At 40.1% G+C, this 13,579-nt stretch overlaps 3 protein-coding genes across 3 annotated transcripts in view; 1 reads left to right on the top strand and 2 right to left on the bottom strand.

Moving 5' to 3' along the window:
• Positions 1-2,591, bottom strand: part of LOC306963050 (SLC35A4 upstream microprotein-like) — a 112,240-nt gene extending 109,649 nt beyond the window's left edge. The window contains exons 1-3 of the mRNA XM_079556489.1: positions 2,569-2,591; positions 2,262-2,360; positions 1,183-1,955 (exon numbers count right to left, since the gene is read on the bottom strand). Coding sequence (XP_079412615.1) covers positions 1,758-1,955; positions 2,262-2,360; positions 2,569-2,583 — 312 coding nt within the window. The 5' untranslated portion in view covers positions 2,584-2,591 and the 3' untranslated portion in view covers positions 1,183-1,757. The remainder of the gene's footprint in view (positions 1-1,182; positions 1,956-2,261; positions 2,361-2,568) is intronic.
• On the bottom strand, positions 102-1,230 carry LOC306963045 (putative UDP-sugar transporter protein SLC35A4; the record flags this gene model as incomplete). The annotated part of the gene is made up of 1 exon (XM_079556484.1): positions 102-1,230. The coding sequence occupies exon 1, from the start codon at positions 1,080-1,082 to the stop codon at positions 102-104; it is 981 nt and encodes a 326-aa protein (XP_079412610.1). The 5' UTR covers positions 1,083-1,230.
• A 441-nt stretch (positions 2,592-3,032) lies between the features above and the next one.
• hmgxb3 (HMG box domain containing 3) lies at positions 3,033-11,534 on the top strand. Its single transcript, XM_079557116.1, has 21 exons — positions 3,033-3,197; positions 3,514-3,671; positions 3,747-3,921; positions 4,273-4,674; positions 4,762-4,860; positions 4,927-5,103; positions 5,193-5,341; positions 5,467-5,552; positions 5,633-5,707; positions 5,809-5,900; positions 6,149-6,247; positions 6,336-6,476; positions 6,995-7,302; positions 7,375-7,502; positions 7,882-8,013; positions 8,093-8,274; positions 8,424-8,646; positions 8,824-8,957; positions 9,424-9,543; positions 9,623-9,832; positions 10,891-11,534. Exons 2-21 carry the CDS (start codon positions 3,529-3,531, stop codon positions 11,422-11,424), a joined length of 3,609 nt encoding a protein of 1,202 aa, XP_079413242.1. The 5' UTR covers positions 3,033-3,197; positions 3,514-3,528; the 3' UTR covers positions 11,425-11,534.
• The last annotated feature ends 2,045 nt before the right edge of the window (positions 11,535-13,579 follow it).

The raw sequence follows: 13,579 nt of genomic DNA, 5'->3' as shown, positions 1-13,579 counted from the left end.
AAAGATGAAATAAAGGCCATAACTTGAAAGGCAAAAAACAAGTGATATGTCTTCTTTCAAAAAGGAAAAAAAAAATCACGCAGGTCTAAAGTTTAAAATCTCTATCTGTAATAAAGATAAGCTGCCAATCCAATCATAGTGACAGGGAGCAGGAAAACTGGAGTAATTTGCAGTCCCAGCATGGCCCATGACATGAGCGCGTTCACAAGCATAGAGCAGGAAATTACAAACAGTCTGGTGATGCCGCTGCCATGCTTCAGCACTACAGACATGAGGAGTCCATTTACTGCCTGTCCCGCGATGATGACCCAAACTACAGAAGTGTATCCCTCCAGAAAGCCTCTCCCATTGGCTGTGGTGAAGAACGACAACACCAGATTTAGGGCAACTCCAAACACATATAGGTACAGATTTTGCAAGCTGAGTGGTAGTTTTTGCCTTTTGAGCACCATCTCAGTATAGACTGCTGCCAGGCCTGAAACACAGCAGTATAGCAAAACAAGAAAAAGCCCCCATGCGGTAATATGTAGTTTTGAGTGTTCGTTTGCATCGCTTTTCCCTTGTGTGTCCTCCAAATCTAAACTGCTGTAACTATGGCAAACTCCCGCTGTCATTAGGAGCCCCAAGGCAAACCACTGTCTAAATGTCATCTTTTTGCCTAAGCAGAAGGAGTACAAGAGGGCAGTGGAGGCGATTTTCAAATTGCTCAGGACTTGATACGAGCTTGGATCCATATACGCTTGCATGTGGACTACCAGATTGTTGTTAAGAGCGTACAGGACAGCGGGGACGGCATACGGGGCGATAATGATCAGAGTTGGGCGAGATCGTAAGGCAGAAAAGCTCCCAGTTAGAACGAGAGTCACCAGGGAAATCAGGAGTTTCGCTAATTCAATCAAGACCACGCACGAGGACGGATTAAAAGGGACCTCACCGCCGACTTTGGTGAGTGTGATAAGTGGTGCATGGGACCCATAGATAACGACCATTAAGGTAAAAAGGCTGCCCCATCTCAGTCTCTTGATCCCCTGCCTCTTGTGCAGTTTTGTGGAGGCAGGCCCCACGTTTTCAATCACTATCATTCTAAACTGCAATTACCGTTGCACAATTAATCTCAATGTAATCGCAACCAGCAAATCGGAAAGTCTGCAATTCAGATATTATGATGTCCTCTGAAATAACAAAGTCTCCATAGGTATGTATCCTGTATAACACTGCTAACGCCTCCTGTTCTGAAATGCATATGATTTGTGTACAAGCAGCATGAAATTCAGTCTTCTCTTAAAAAAATACTGTTCCTGAAAGTGTTTGAAATTGATCTCGATTTGAAAACATAATAATAATCACACTCAAAATCCTGCAGCCCTACTTCAATAAAGCGTTTTCTTTCAATTTAAATATTCTCTTTTGTGCATAACACTCAGGTAAAATGTGATATATACACATAAAAGTCTAAATATAAGCTTATAAATCACTGTATAATGAAATCTATGTCTGGAAGCACTTTGGTCTCTTATTGGGATGCTGTTGGGAAAATCTGAAAAGTTGTGAAAACAGAATAAAATACGGTAACTAAAAATAATAATACAAATAAATAAAGGCAGTCTTTTGAGTCCCAGTGCGAGTTAAATCCAGTTATTCCACCGTGTCCTCTTGAGAGATTTGGTCTGTCATAGTGGTGTGTTATGAGGTGAAACATCAGCTTCTCCAGCACATTCTGCCGCAGATAACCATGAAGGCTTCTCCAGTCCAGGTGTTTATTTTGGTCCCTTTTTTGCGTTGTTGAAAAAGTCCTTTACTGTCCGCTCAATGTTGGGTACTTGATAGTTTTGTGCCGCGTAGACACCCGTGACAGTTCCCAGCAGCACTCCGAGAATAGCCGAGGAGCGGAGTTTGGCCACCACATAACCAGCGAGAAATCCTTTCAGGAATGGGGAAACAAGCACAGAGCCTCCCTGCAAATAAAAGCACACTTACTTAGTCACATAAGCAATGACAAAGTTTCAGCAGTTCTAATTAGCTGTGCATATGACAACTGAAAGTATTTTTATCTGCACTCTTCGAATATGAACATTTGTGATAGTGTAAACCTGCATTGCCATTCTTACCTATGGAATACCTTTTTGGTAGACAACTAGACTATAATATCAAAATGAAGACAATTATGCTGGTTCTTGTTCAGCAAATGTTGTAAGTACACATTAGCAAATCATGTACAATGGAAATGAGACATCCACAAATTTAAAAAAAAAAAAACTTACTTGGGGAATTCCTGTAGAAATCTCGTCTTCAACTTTTACCCGGAGCTCCTCAAGTTGCTTCTTCAGTAGCGTTAGATCTTTCAATTGCTTCAAGGGATCCTACAATCAAAGAAATTACTGTCATGCCACTTTGGAACTTAACATAGCTCAGCTCACTGAAAAACTGTCTGCACTCTGTAACTCAGGGTCAGAAAGTTGCAGCTGAGACTGGGGGTTTACTCGACATTTTCAAGAGGCTGCTGACATCTGACGAAGCACGTGAATTCAATAGATTTAATGAATAAAAACTCAAAGAGAACTCACTCACCTTGTCATCCGCCATTTTTGATCGGTGCTCGACGGTTGATTAATAATCCTCAAAAGCATCTTGCAGAAAGATTGTGCCCGATTAAGTTTGATTAGCTTGGTCTGGATAATATAATTCAGTGGGAAACCGGTACAGATGACAAATACAGGTGTATTTTATAGTTCAAGATATGTTTTTTTATTAGTTTTTATGTTGTTTTATTTTTATTTATTTATTTATTTTTATTTTTTTGCAATGTACAAATAAAAACAAGATACGTTATGCCTATGTTGTTAAAGTCAGTAGGAGAAAAAAATATATAATAATAATAATAAAGTTTTGTATGATTTGACAACACTCTCAATCGCTTTATGGGACGCAGGGAGTTCTTTCGCGTGTAAAAAACGTCATTTCTGATTGGACGTTTTTTTATCATTCTAATTTCTCATTGGTCCGGCGCCATAGCAACAATCCGCCATGTTTTTACCAAATCGACGACAAACGAGGCCACTTTACAGAAATATTGAAGGCAAAACTGGACAATGGTGATCAGAAAAAACCGCTCTCAACCTTTGAAGAAACGTACGGTCTCTGTGGCATTTGTGAAGGGGATGATCTGAGCTGTCTGTAAAAGCCTTGGCCCATCGTAGGTAAGAGATCTCAATAAGAAGCTATTTCATTGGACAAACAGGCTGCATGCAGGCAGTATACAGACACGCCATTACACCTTTTTACCTCAAAGTTGGCAAGTGCTGGCTTATAGTTTTGCCCCGCTATTTTTGGGGCTGAATGCATTAACAAATCTCTGATAAGGTCTAACACTTGCATGCATTACCACTGTTGTGTTAATAAAAGCATGGGAATGACTATGCATCCTTTCCTCCAAGTGATGCTTATAAATGTGTAATATATAATACACATTTGTTTCAATGTATTTTCTCTGAACTAACAAATCCTCTTTGCTAGTTGAAATCTAAAAACATGGATCAAGTGGACATGTATGAGGTTATGAAAGTAACTGAGGAAGTGGAGAGGTTCAGCAGCAACAAAGACATGAGTCCCCCAAAGAAGAGGAGGAGCAAACCTCATCCAACATACAGCATAGAGAAGCCCAAGAAGCCTAGGTACATTTTCAGACTACAGACTTATAACCTTGAACGGTAAACCCTGAATATTGACTGAATTACATGGCATTTTAGGTCTGCTTACCTGCTCTACTACTTCGATGTGCATCAAGTTATGCAACAAGAAGTGCCCAATCTGCCACAGTCAGAAATTAACAAGCGCATCAGTGAGAGCTGGAGAAGGCTCAGTGTAGCAGAGAAAAGTTTCTATTTGGAGAAAGCAAAGTTGGAGAAGGAAGGCTCATGCTCGGTAAGATATATATTTTATTATCATTATTGTGGTAAAGATCAAAATCTTCAAATGTGCTTAAGTGTTGCACTTTCCTACAGGCTGAAGTTAAATGTGTTGATGTAAAATAATCCACCAGTAGATTAATGATGGTGCTAAACACTCAGTTCAAGCCAATCTTTTAAAAAGGTTTTTACATGATTAGTCTTGCTATTCGGAAAGCTAATTTATTGCATTTCTTCAAATCATTTATACGGCTGTGAAGAGTTCTCCTGATATCCAACCATGTTATAGCAGAGTTTATGCACTGTAGAATCGCTACATATTAATATTTGTCATTGTCAGCTTTTCTTTATTTTATTTTTCTTTCAGCCCTCACCCAGTCCATCTAAAGAGCTGCCAGGTTTCCGCAAGATCCTGCCCAGATCCAACTACTTTGTCTTGGCTAAAGGCTGCACTGGGCCTCAGCCAGGAGACTCGGTGCCAGATGTCCGCAAGGAGTCTTTGGAGGGGGCAGCAGGAGAAGGCCTGGCCCCGGTCACGGTGAAGGTGGAATGCCCCCCTTCAGGACACTCTGAAGTAGAGCAGTATCCACAGAACATCAATGTCGAGGACGTGGCTGAAGAAACTTCTGTGTCACACTCCGAGACTCGTGGGAATCTGCCTTACACCTCCTTTACTGTTTTACCCAACATTGAGTCCTCACCCTGTGCTGTCAGTGGGTCTAAATTACATGAAGAAACTCCACACATTGTTGCTCTAATACCTGCTCAAGTGAGCCATTTTTCTTTGTTTTTTATTTTGATACTTAAATTGAATCATGTAATTATCTTAAATTATGTTAATGTTTTTTGATTTTAGACTCTGCTGACGCAAAGTTCTTTGGGCAGTGTCACGGCTGTGGGACCAGTGATGATGATGTCCAGCACAGAACAAAGCCCCAAGCCTTCCTACAACATGGTAATGACTGTGTGCTTTTAAGTATTATTTGAAAACATGTCATCATTTTCAATTATCTGTTTGCAGCCAGTGAAAACATACACTAGAAGAGGTCGTGGTAAATGCTCAAATCCCAGTTGTGCATTCGTATATGTTACTCGACACAAGCCCCCAATGTGCCCTGATTGTGGACAATATCTGGGTGGCAAATGGATACCTACTGAAAAGAATACAAAATCCAACAAGAACAAATCAAACAATAATGTAAGATTTATAGATAAAACTAAACTTTGTTTTGTTTACAATTACTCACGTGTATATTTTAACCCCTATATGGAAACGTTGGAAACCAGAGAAAGAAGCCCAAAGTCAAAAATTTAGTGCTGAAAAATTCAGTTTCTCCTGCTGATAGAGTTGGAAAGCTCATAAATGAACTAACCGCTTCTGGTGAAAGACTTGAATCACCAGAGGGCAGCAGCAGTACAGCAAAGAATCAGGCAAAGTGAGTGAAAGTATTTACTACATCAGAATACTTACAGCAAAAGTTTAACTCATCAAATAAAACTTAAAATGGTATTGGGTATTATGGTGTACAAACATAACAAAGACTTCTATACTTCTACATAGAGCAAGAGATGACAGAACAAGCCAAGACAAAGCAGTTGTTCAGAAGAAGCCAGTGAGACCCATCCTCCCTGCCTATTATAACAAAAGTATGAAAACCATGTTTTTTATCATGTTTAAAAAGCATACAGTAAGAAAATGTGTTTTTGAATTATGCTTTTGATTTCAGACAACACTATGTTCAAGATTGTGACGGTACCATCGCACTACGAAAAAATCACAAGTTCAAAAACTACATCTTCTGGTACTTTATTTTCCATTAATCTCTTGGCTGCAATTTTTGTACAATACTAACTATTCAATAACAATAAAACACATTGTCTTAATTTTCCCATGTGTTTTTTTTCTCTGCAGTGACTCAGCAGACTCTCACAGGCCTCAAACCAAGCACTTTAAAACAGCTTGGCCAGACGCTCCAAACAAACAAAAACAAGCAGGTAACACAAGTAATGAACCACTGCATAAATGGATTTTGGAAATATTTGGTGATATTCACACTTTTGATATTTGCCTCATAAAGGATTAATTAATGAATCAATGTGGTGGCACTTGTCATCAACAAACCAAAATTCAACATTAAATCCATTTGTTAGTAATGATCTTAATGTTAAAGTGACTAAATGCTGATATTTATTAACATTTAAGTGCAGGTTAAAAGTCTTTATCCATTTTGCTGCACTTTCAGGTTGCTCCTGCAGATGGCTCCACTGCTGTCGCCTCACTCAACAAAAAAATGAATATTGTTTCAGTCGTGCCTTTTAAACAGCGCACAGTCACCAGTTTTGTGAGTAGGGACCAATTACTGCCAACTTCTATAAATCACATTTTATACCATCTGAGATCTTCGTTAAATACTTGTAATTGTATTTCAGAATTTGGGATTGCCTACCGCACGAGGCAGAGGGTGGTGTAAAAACCCTTCTTGTGATTACATGTATAAGAACAGGCACAAGCCTGCTGTGTGTCCGAAATGTGGCTTATCACTGAACCAGAAGGACACCAAGGGTATAAAGGTAAAAAAAAATTACATATATTCTTTCGTTGTTTTCTCATTTATCATTTTGTCAGCCCACTGTGTTTGAGTCTATAATAACTTCTGTAAATATGTTAATTAATTGTAAAGAATTTAAATTGTTTGTGTGCACATGACCTCATAACACCCAGAAGAGCTTTACATTTAATAGCTACTGGTCAGAATTTGATGATTGGATTTTCAAAATAAAGATATTTTGAATTTACTTATGTTTAGCTCTACCTCTGTATCCACATGAATTAAAAGCTAGTGTAAGTTTCAACGTCTTATCTGTCTGCACAGGGGAAAAAAGCCGGTGTAATGTTTTTTATATAGTATATTGTATTAAAAGGTGGCATTAGTTTCAGATTTTTCTCAAAATAAGTTTCCCACACATAGATTTAGTTTTTTCTTTATTCAGAATTTTGGCCCCTTCACTCCATATAAAATTATGACACCAAATTCTGTCCAGTAGGCAACCTATTTTCATCTACTGCACTTCCTGTTTAAATTTCACAGTCAGGAACTCTATTGGACCCACACAAACCGCTGACTGCGGCACAGAAAGACCTGCAGCGCCAGTCGACCATTCACCTTCTGCAGCGGTCGCTTCAGTTTGCGGAGAGTGAGGCTGATCTTCAGGAAACACTGAGCCTGATCCAGGAGCTCAACAGCCTCCAGATCATTTTAGTTCATCAAAGCGATGCTGAGCCAGAGGACAACGTGGAGACAGAGACGCTGTTCGGGTCAGGCTGGCCACATTTCTTCGAATCAAACGCCACTCACTGCTGTCTGTGCTCTTACCCTCTATTCAAAGGAGGACAGATGTGAGAACTTTAAAATAAGTTTATTTGTTTTTCTGTGGAATTACTTATCCAAACTCTGCTTGTGTTCTCCAGTACTGCTGCACCACAGGTCGACTGCTGGCTGCTCACTGAAACACTAATGCACAGAGTTTCTCTTCAATTAAAAATTTGCCTCAATGTGCAATGTTTGGCCCTGCACAGTTTCACAGACATCCACTCAGGTAACATCATTATTTTAGGTCCTTCTCAAAAGGCTTTACTTTTGCTCAATGGCGCATGTGGCAGATTTGTATTATTGTTATGTTAATTACAGGCAACTTAAAGAAATTAGCAGAGAGAAAAAGCTAAGTCCATGTTGTGAAAATAGATAATTGTTTGTGAAAGTTGCCCTGTCAGCTGTACATAGTTGTGCTCTATGGGGATAATCTTTCTGGGCCAGACGTCAGAACTACAGAGCCGCCACAAGAGGGTGCAGTATCCTTTCAAAATCTTTATTTTGTGGCAACCATATAACTATATGTGGGAAAATAGGAGGATAATACTAAGGAAAAACAATCTAAAAATCAAGGTGCAGTAAGCTAAATTTAATTTGTGTTTCAGGTTTGTTCAACATTGGGAATAAAGTGCTGGTTACTATCGACCTGTTTCTAAAACTCCGAGCCAACATCAGACTTGGCCTAACTCCAGCTCAAGCCGTTGAGACCGTCCTGGACCATGTACCCGGTCACTCCAGTAAGTAATTATCACTCTTCTTCTATCTATTGTTTGCTAATTGACAATAACATAACCATAATATTTAACATGTTTGTAGTTCACACGTTGACTCCAGAGGAAATCAGCCAAATCCACGAGCTGCTGCAGAGCGGGTACTGGGCCTTCGAGTGTCTGACGGTGCGAGATTACAATGACATGATCTGCGGCGTTTGTGGAGTGGCCCCAAAGATTGAAATTTCTCAAAGGCAAAACAACCTGCTGTCACTCAAGAATGTAGAGGTGAGAAAATGAAGACATAGGGCTTCAATGGGAATGTACCGAACTGCAGTATTTGTGTTGGGATTAGTTTAACAATTCATATTTTAACCTCAAGATTCAGGTTAAAGTACACACAGTCTAAAGCTTTCTCACGTTATCTCTTGCCTCAGTTCATCTGGCCGGAGAGCTCACAGTCGGACGAGGTGCTGGTGGATGACTTTTGGCTGACGATGGAGAGTGAGGCGCTGGAGCAGGCGGTGTTTCCCTCCGACGCCCCCATCATCCGAGTGGACGCTTCTATCATTGCTCCCTTCATACCTCCTTTAATGAGGAGTCCATCGGTCATCAACACAGAGAAAAACAAAGTTCTGACGGCCACAGAGAAGTCCCTGAGTACGTCTTTTTGACCTTAGATTATTTAAAGGGTTAATATGCGACTTTGAATTCGCTTTTTAGATCAATAGATGCATTTTCTAACTAATAAAATTTAAGATAGTGACCAAATGTGAGAGCGTTTTTCTCATCCGTCCGTTGTGCTTGAAACATAATAGCTATTTTGTATTGTTATAGGTAATCTGTCAGTTTTGGTGCGTCTCATCCACGATGGCCATCTCAGACTGGATAAACTGGAAGAACACAGTGAAGAAGAGTTGAGAACAATACTTCATAAATGCGGGGCAGACATCACCCAGGAAATGAACAAGGTCAGCTGAATAATAGGGTTTTATTTGATTTAATTAGTTTGCCTAATGTTGTTGCTTTCCTCCACATTTTTTTTAAAATTTTTGATCATTTATGAAGCTGCTATTATAACCATCTCCTCCCTTTTTCAATCAAAGGAAGTTGTACTTGAGTGTAAACTGTTAGCTGCGGCCCCAACTCACTTTATTGATCTTGATCTGAAGAACAAGAAGCTGAATCAGAATCTTTCTTCCACGTTTCCATGCGTTTGATGAATATGCATTATATTTCGGTATTGTATATTTTCCCCACACAAATTCCTGCGTTTACAGTCCAGGCCTGTGATGACAAACTATGAAGACATGTTTATTAATAGCATTTATCCTTGCCTTTTTATCGTCTAATTTTACAATGTTTGATTCCATTTGGTGGGGGCTGTGTAAAATCTTAATGTAACCAGTGTTTCCTTTCTCTGTTGTTTTTTGTTAGGAAGAGCTGATGGTCTCTCTGTTGTCCCTGTACACACAAGTTCATACCGGTTTGACCACAGCGCCAGAGCCCAGCCCCCACTTCACTGCAGGCAAGCTTTCCAAAGTCTGCCCTCATAAGGTACGAACTGCCTGCTCACAGATTAGGCCAGTTTAACGTATTTATCAATGTTTGCTGTTTCTGTTTGTGTCTGTGGTAGGTGGTTTGTGGCTCTAAATGCCTGATCAAAAGAGAAACCGCGCGGGACCATGTCGACCTGCTGCTGTCGTCTCGCTATTGGGCTCCGGTGTATGTCAGTGACTGTGCCCAACAGGTGGCGCTATGTGCTGACATGCAGTACCCAGACCTGGCGACGCAGATGTGGGGCAGGAACCAAGGGTGCTTCTGTGACCCCTTTGAAAATCCAGAGGTTAGTTGGTTATACCACAAGTATGACGGTGTTATTTAACCGTATGCCTTTGCTCATCAAGCTGACAAACCCAAGAGATGCCGATTTATGTGCTGTTGTAGAGTAATTTTAACCATTCTGCATTTAAAATAACTTACATTTGAGCAGAATCAGCTTCGTGGTTGTATAAGCTATGCAGCAGCGGAGTGATCTGCTAGAAAATAGGCCCTCAAAATGCGATCATTCAGGTGATGCAAGGTCAGTTATATTCCAAAAATTATTCTATCGACACAAACATTTATATGGTCAGTCTGATGTTATCAGTGATTTGCCTCAGGTGCACTGTGGAGTGTGTCAGTTTTTAATGCAGGCTAGCTGATACCATAGAAATGCACTAGCCTAGCGCCACGTAGCTCTTCAAATATAAGAACTGCATGAATTACAAATAAAAAATCTCCAGGTACCAGTAACACTCTGGATAACTAGGAAATCCTGAAATATCCCTTAACACCCACCTGAATCGAGGACATTTTCTCCAGTTTGGCATTATGCAAATCTAAAAGTGTCTACAAAAAAGCGTTAGCATAAAATGCAACAAAAATGAGATGAAAAAGTTACAAAAAAGCGACAAAAACATGCCGGAAAAGCATCAAAGAAGTGATGAAAAAGCCACAAAACCGTGACAAAACCGTGCCAGGAAAGCACCAACAACGCAACAAAAAAGAAAAAAGTGAGAAAAGAGTGACAAGAGCAACAAGCAATAAAAAAAAACAAAGAACACTTCAAATATGTCACAGAACGGATAAGCGCAATAAGCGAATCGGAAAAGGAGCTTATGCTCCGAACCGTGAGCGGAGGAGTCGACAACGCAACAAAAAAGTTAGGATCAGTTTTGTAGGCCTTAGTTTTAAACGAGACATTACACTGTTGCTCTCCAGTAAAGGAGCTTTTGGATTTGGATAAAGCCGATCTGGAGAAAATGTGCTCTGTTAAGGCAGGGGGTAAGAGGTTAATGTATATAGCTTGTAAACGTTTTTTTCCATTTCTGAACTAGCTCTTTTTCAAACGATGTTATACAGCTCGTGTCCTGCGTTGAGCTACAGGACCAACCGCACAGCGTCGACTTGGATGAAAACCACCACATCCATCCCATCACCAGATCCGTGTCCCGCTGGCTGCTTCATCCTCCTGAAGAAACCCCTTCAGAAGACCCCCCTTCCATTCAGCACCACTCCTTGCTCCTGTGCAAAGACCTAGAGCCTTACTCGGACCTTTTGACTGAATTTAGAACAAGCAAAGACAGACAGACTGAGGAAATGAACAGCACTGACGCTACAGAGAAGACATCTGAAAACCCAGCTGTAGTTTTCAGTAACACGGCTCATTACTACCTCTACAATCGCCTTCTGGATTTTCTAACAAGCAGAGACATCGTGAACCAGCAGATCAATCAGGTGCTGCAGGCTTGTCAACCGGGAGAGGTGGTTATCCGGGACGCCCTGTACAGAATCGGGGTGGCAAAAATCGACACGCAGAAAGAGGAGGAAGTCATGGAGGGCCAGAGTCACGTGGAAGAGGAGGTAGAAGTAGAGCCTTTAGTGCCACCTGATTAAACACTACAGCAGTATGTGGCCAAGAAGGTAACAAAATAGTTGGCAAATGCACTGGGAGTGAATGTATTAGTGACATTGACCATAGCGGCTGAATGCAAACGTGAATGTTTATTGTGCCCTCTTTTACTAAATGACCAAACTACCCCGCTTAATGCCTGAGTTAGTGCGTCGAAATTCAAAAAGATTATGTCATAGGTACAAATTATTTAAAAGATATCTAAATCATAATTGAGAGTGGTGTGACAGAGTACATAGATTATTTCTTGAAGTATGAAATTTAGAGATTGTGTCCCTTGATTTTCAAATACAATATTATGAATGTTGTGAAAATGGTGCAAACTTGACTCTATGGAGCAGTCCAGCCCATCTAGACGCCGGCTCTGGTCTTGGAATAAAAAATCACTTTCTTTTTTTCCCCATAGACTTTAAAAAATAAGTAGTAAGAAGGAGAAGAAGACTGGTAACTACTGACCAGAGTGTGATCATCTTAAATGAAAGGAAATATTAAATACTTGAAGATACGGAAAAACCTCTTTTCTAACTTTTCTGTTGTTAATGGTGATAATGATCATTAATACAATTTTCCATATGTACATTATGTTTCCATATGAATTAAATCTTAAATACAAGGGATACATAATCGAACTTATTGTCATGCTCGAATGGGAGTGGGATGAAGTAGCTCTTTTTTATCCCCACCCCCGTTTACAAAAAAATATGAATATATAATTTGACAAATTCTAATTCCTGCTTGTGTTCTTGAGTCTTTCCTATGAATCTTTTTTTTTTAATCAAATACAAACATTCAACACATGAATGGGAACTTTTCTTCCAGAACCAGAGCAGGTTTCCATGCGGCGCTGTTGAGCTCCATTGCCATTAAGCTAAAAACGTTTTGTTTTTACACAAAGATTGTAAGTTATGCAAGTCTCCCCTGACGGCAGATACTCGAGTATTGTGATTTCATTATTTATTCTTTTATGAGATATTGCTTTTAGATATGCGCGCCTCATGCCTTTGGACTAATCGCTGTTTTGAATACAGAAAATGCAGTATTGAATCATGTTGTGGCCTTTGCTACGTGTGGCTTAATGACTATGTGGTGAAATAGTGACCCCTGGTGGTCAGCTGCAGCACTGTTCAAATGCATGTTAACGTCTGCTATTTGTACTATAAATAAACGAATCCATATATTGTCTTTTGTGTTGAATTTGAACATTTTGTTTACATTGATTTGCTTTGTTCGGGGAAAAGTGCATTTGCAATCACATTATTGTCTCTGATTAAAGCCAAATCTTCTCAAATTAACAGTGAGATTGATCAATTGTTGTTAGTTGTTGAAATTAACTACTAAAGCTACATTTTTATTCCAAATGCCCCTCCATGCAAACTGCATAAGAAGATGATTTCTTGTCTGTGTAGCATTTCCAAAAACAGACAATACAACACTGAACACTACCCTGGAGACATGTTATAATTCATTTGATAATTAATGAAACCAATTTATTTCCTGCGGAATCAAACCAGAAGACGGATATTATGCAGCAATCAATGTTTCACGGAGCGAGCTGAATAATTAGGATAAAAACCAGGAAACACACAATTGTTCATGATGCAAAAATAACACTGAACTGTAAAAGTCCCGCGACCTTTTTTAAGTACTTCCTCAAGTTTGTTAGAATTGTGCAACAGTGACAGACATTGTGGGAAAATGTAAGAGGAAGTGAGCCTCATACAGTTCATATTTTGTAACATACAGCGATTTTCATATTTTATTTGACATTATTTTAAGCAAGTTGTCCTTCCTGATGTCATTTCTCATTAATTTTGGACAGTCCCGTGTGAATAGAACAACTGGTCTTCTGCTCCTTATTTTGGTCTTCTGGAGTTGAACGCCCAGAAGACAGTGGAGATGATCGTGGACTCCCCCCTCGCCCTGACAGACTCTCCCACCCCCATCTCCAATGTGGACTCCTTCCGTTTCCTGGGCACCACCATCACCCAGGACCTCAATCCGCTCTGAGCTCCATCTCTCCAAGTCCTGTTCAGCTCCAGGACCCGGAGGCCTGTGGGTCGGATCACTGCTGACCCTTCTCACCCTGGACACGGACTATTCACCCCTCTCCCCTCAGGCAGGAGGCTACGGTCTATCAAT

Source organism: Gobius niger (assembly GCF_951799975.1).
Source record: "Gobius niger genome assembly, chromosome: 5".
Classification (NCBI taxonomy): Eukaryota; Metazoa; Chordata; class Actinopteri; order Gobiiformes; family Gobiidae; genus Gobius; species Gobius niger.
Note: the sequence above shows the minus strand (reverse complement) of the source record. Positions and strands in the feature narration are given on the sequence as shown.

Bases quoted from the DNA above. Each gene is read 5' to 3' on its own strand.
- hmgxb3 (XM_079557116.1), top strand. From the start codon at position 3,529: ATGGATCAAGTGGACATGTATGAGGTTATGAAAGTAACTGAGGAAGTG. The intron at 3,672-3,746 runs GTACATTTTCAG...ATGGCATTTTAG, and splicing joins GAGAAGCCCAAGAAGCCTAG to GTCTGCTTACCTGCTCTACT. The intron at 5,104-5,192 runs GTAAGATTTATA...GTTGGAAACCAG, and splicing joins AGAACAAATCAAACAATAAT to AGAAAGAAGCCCAAAGTCAA.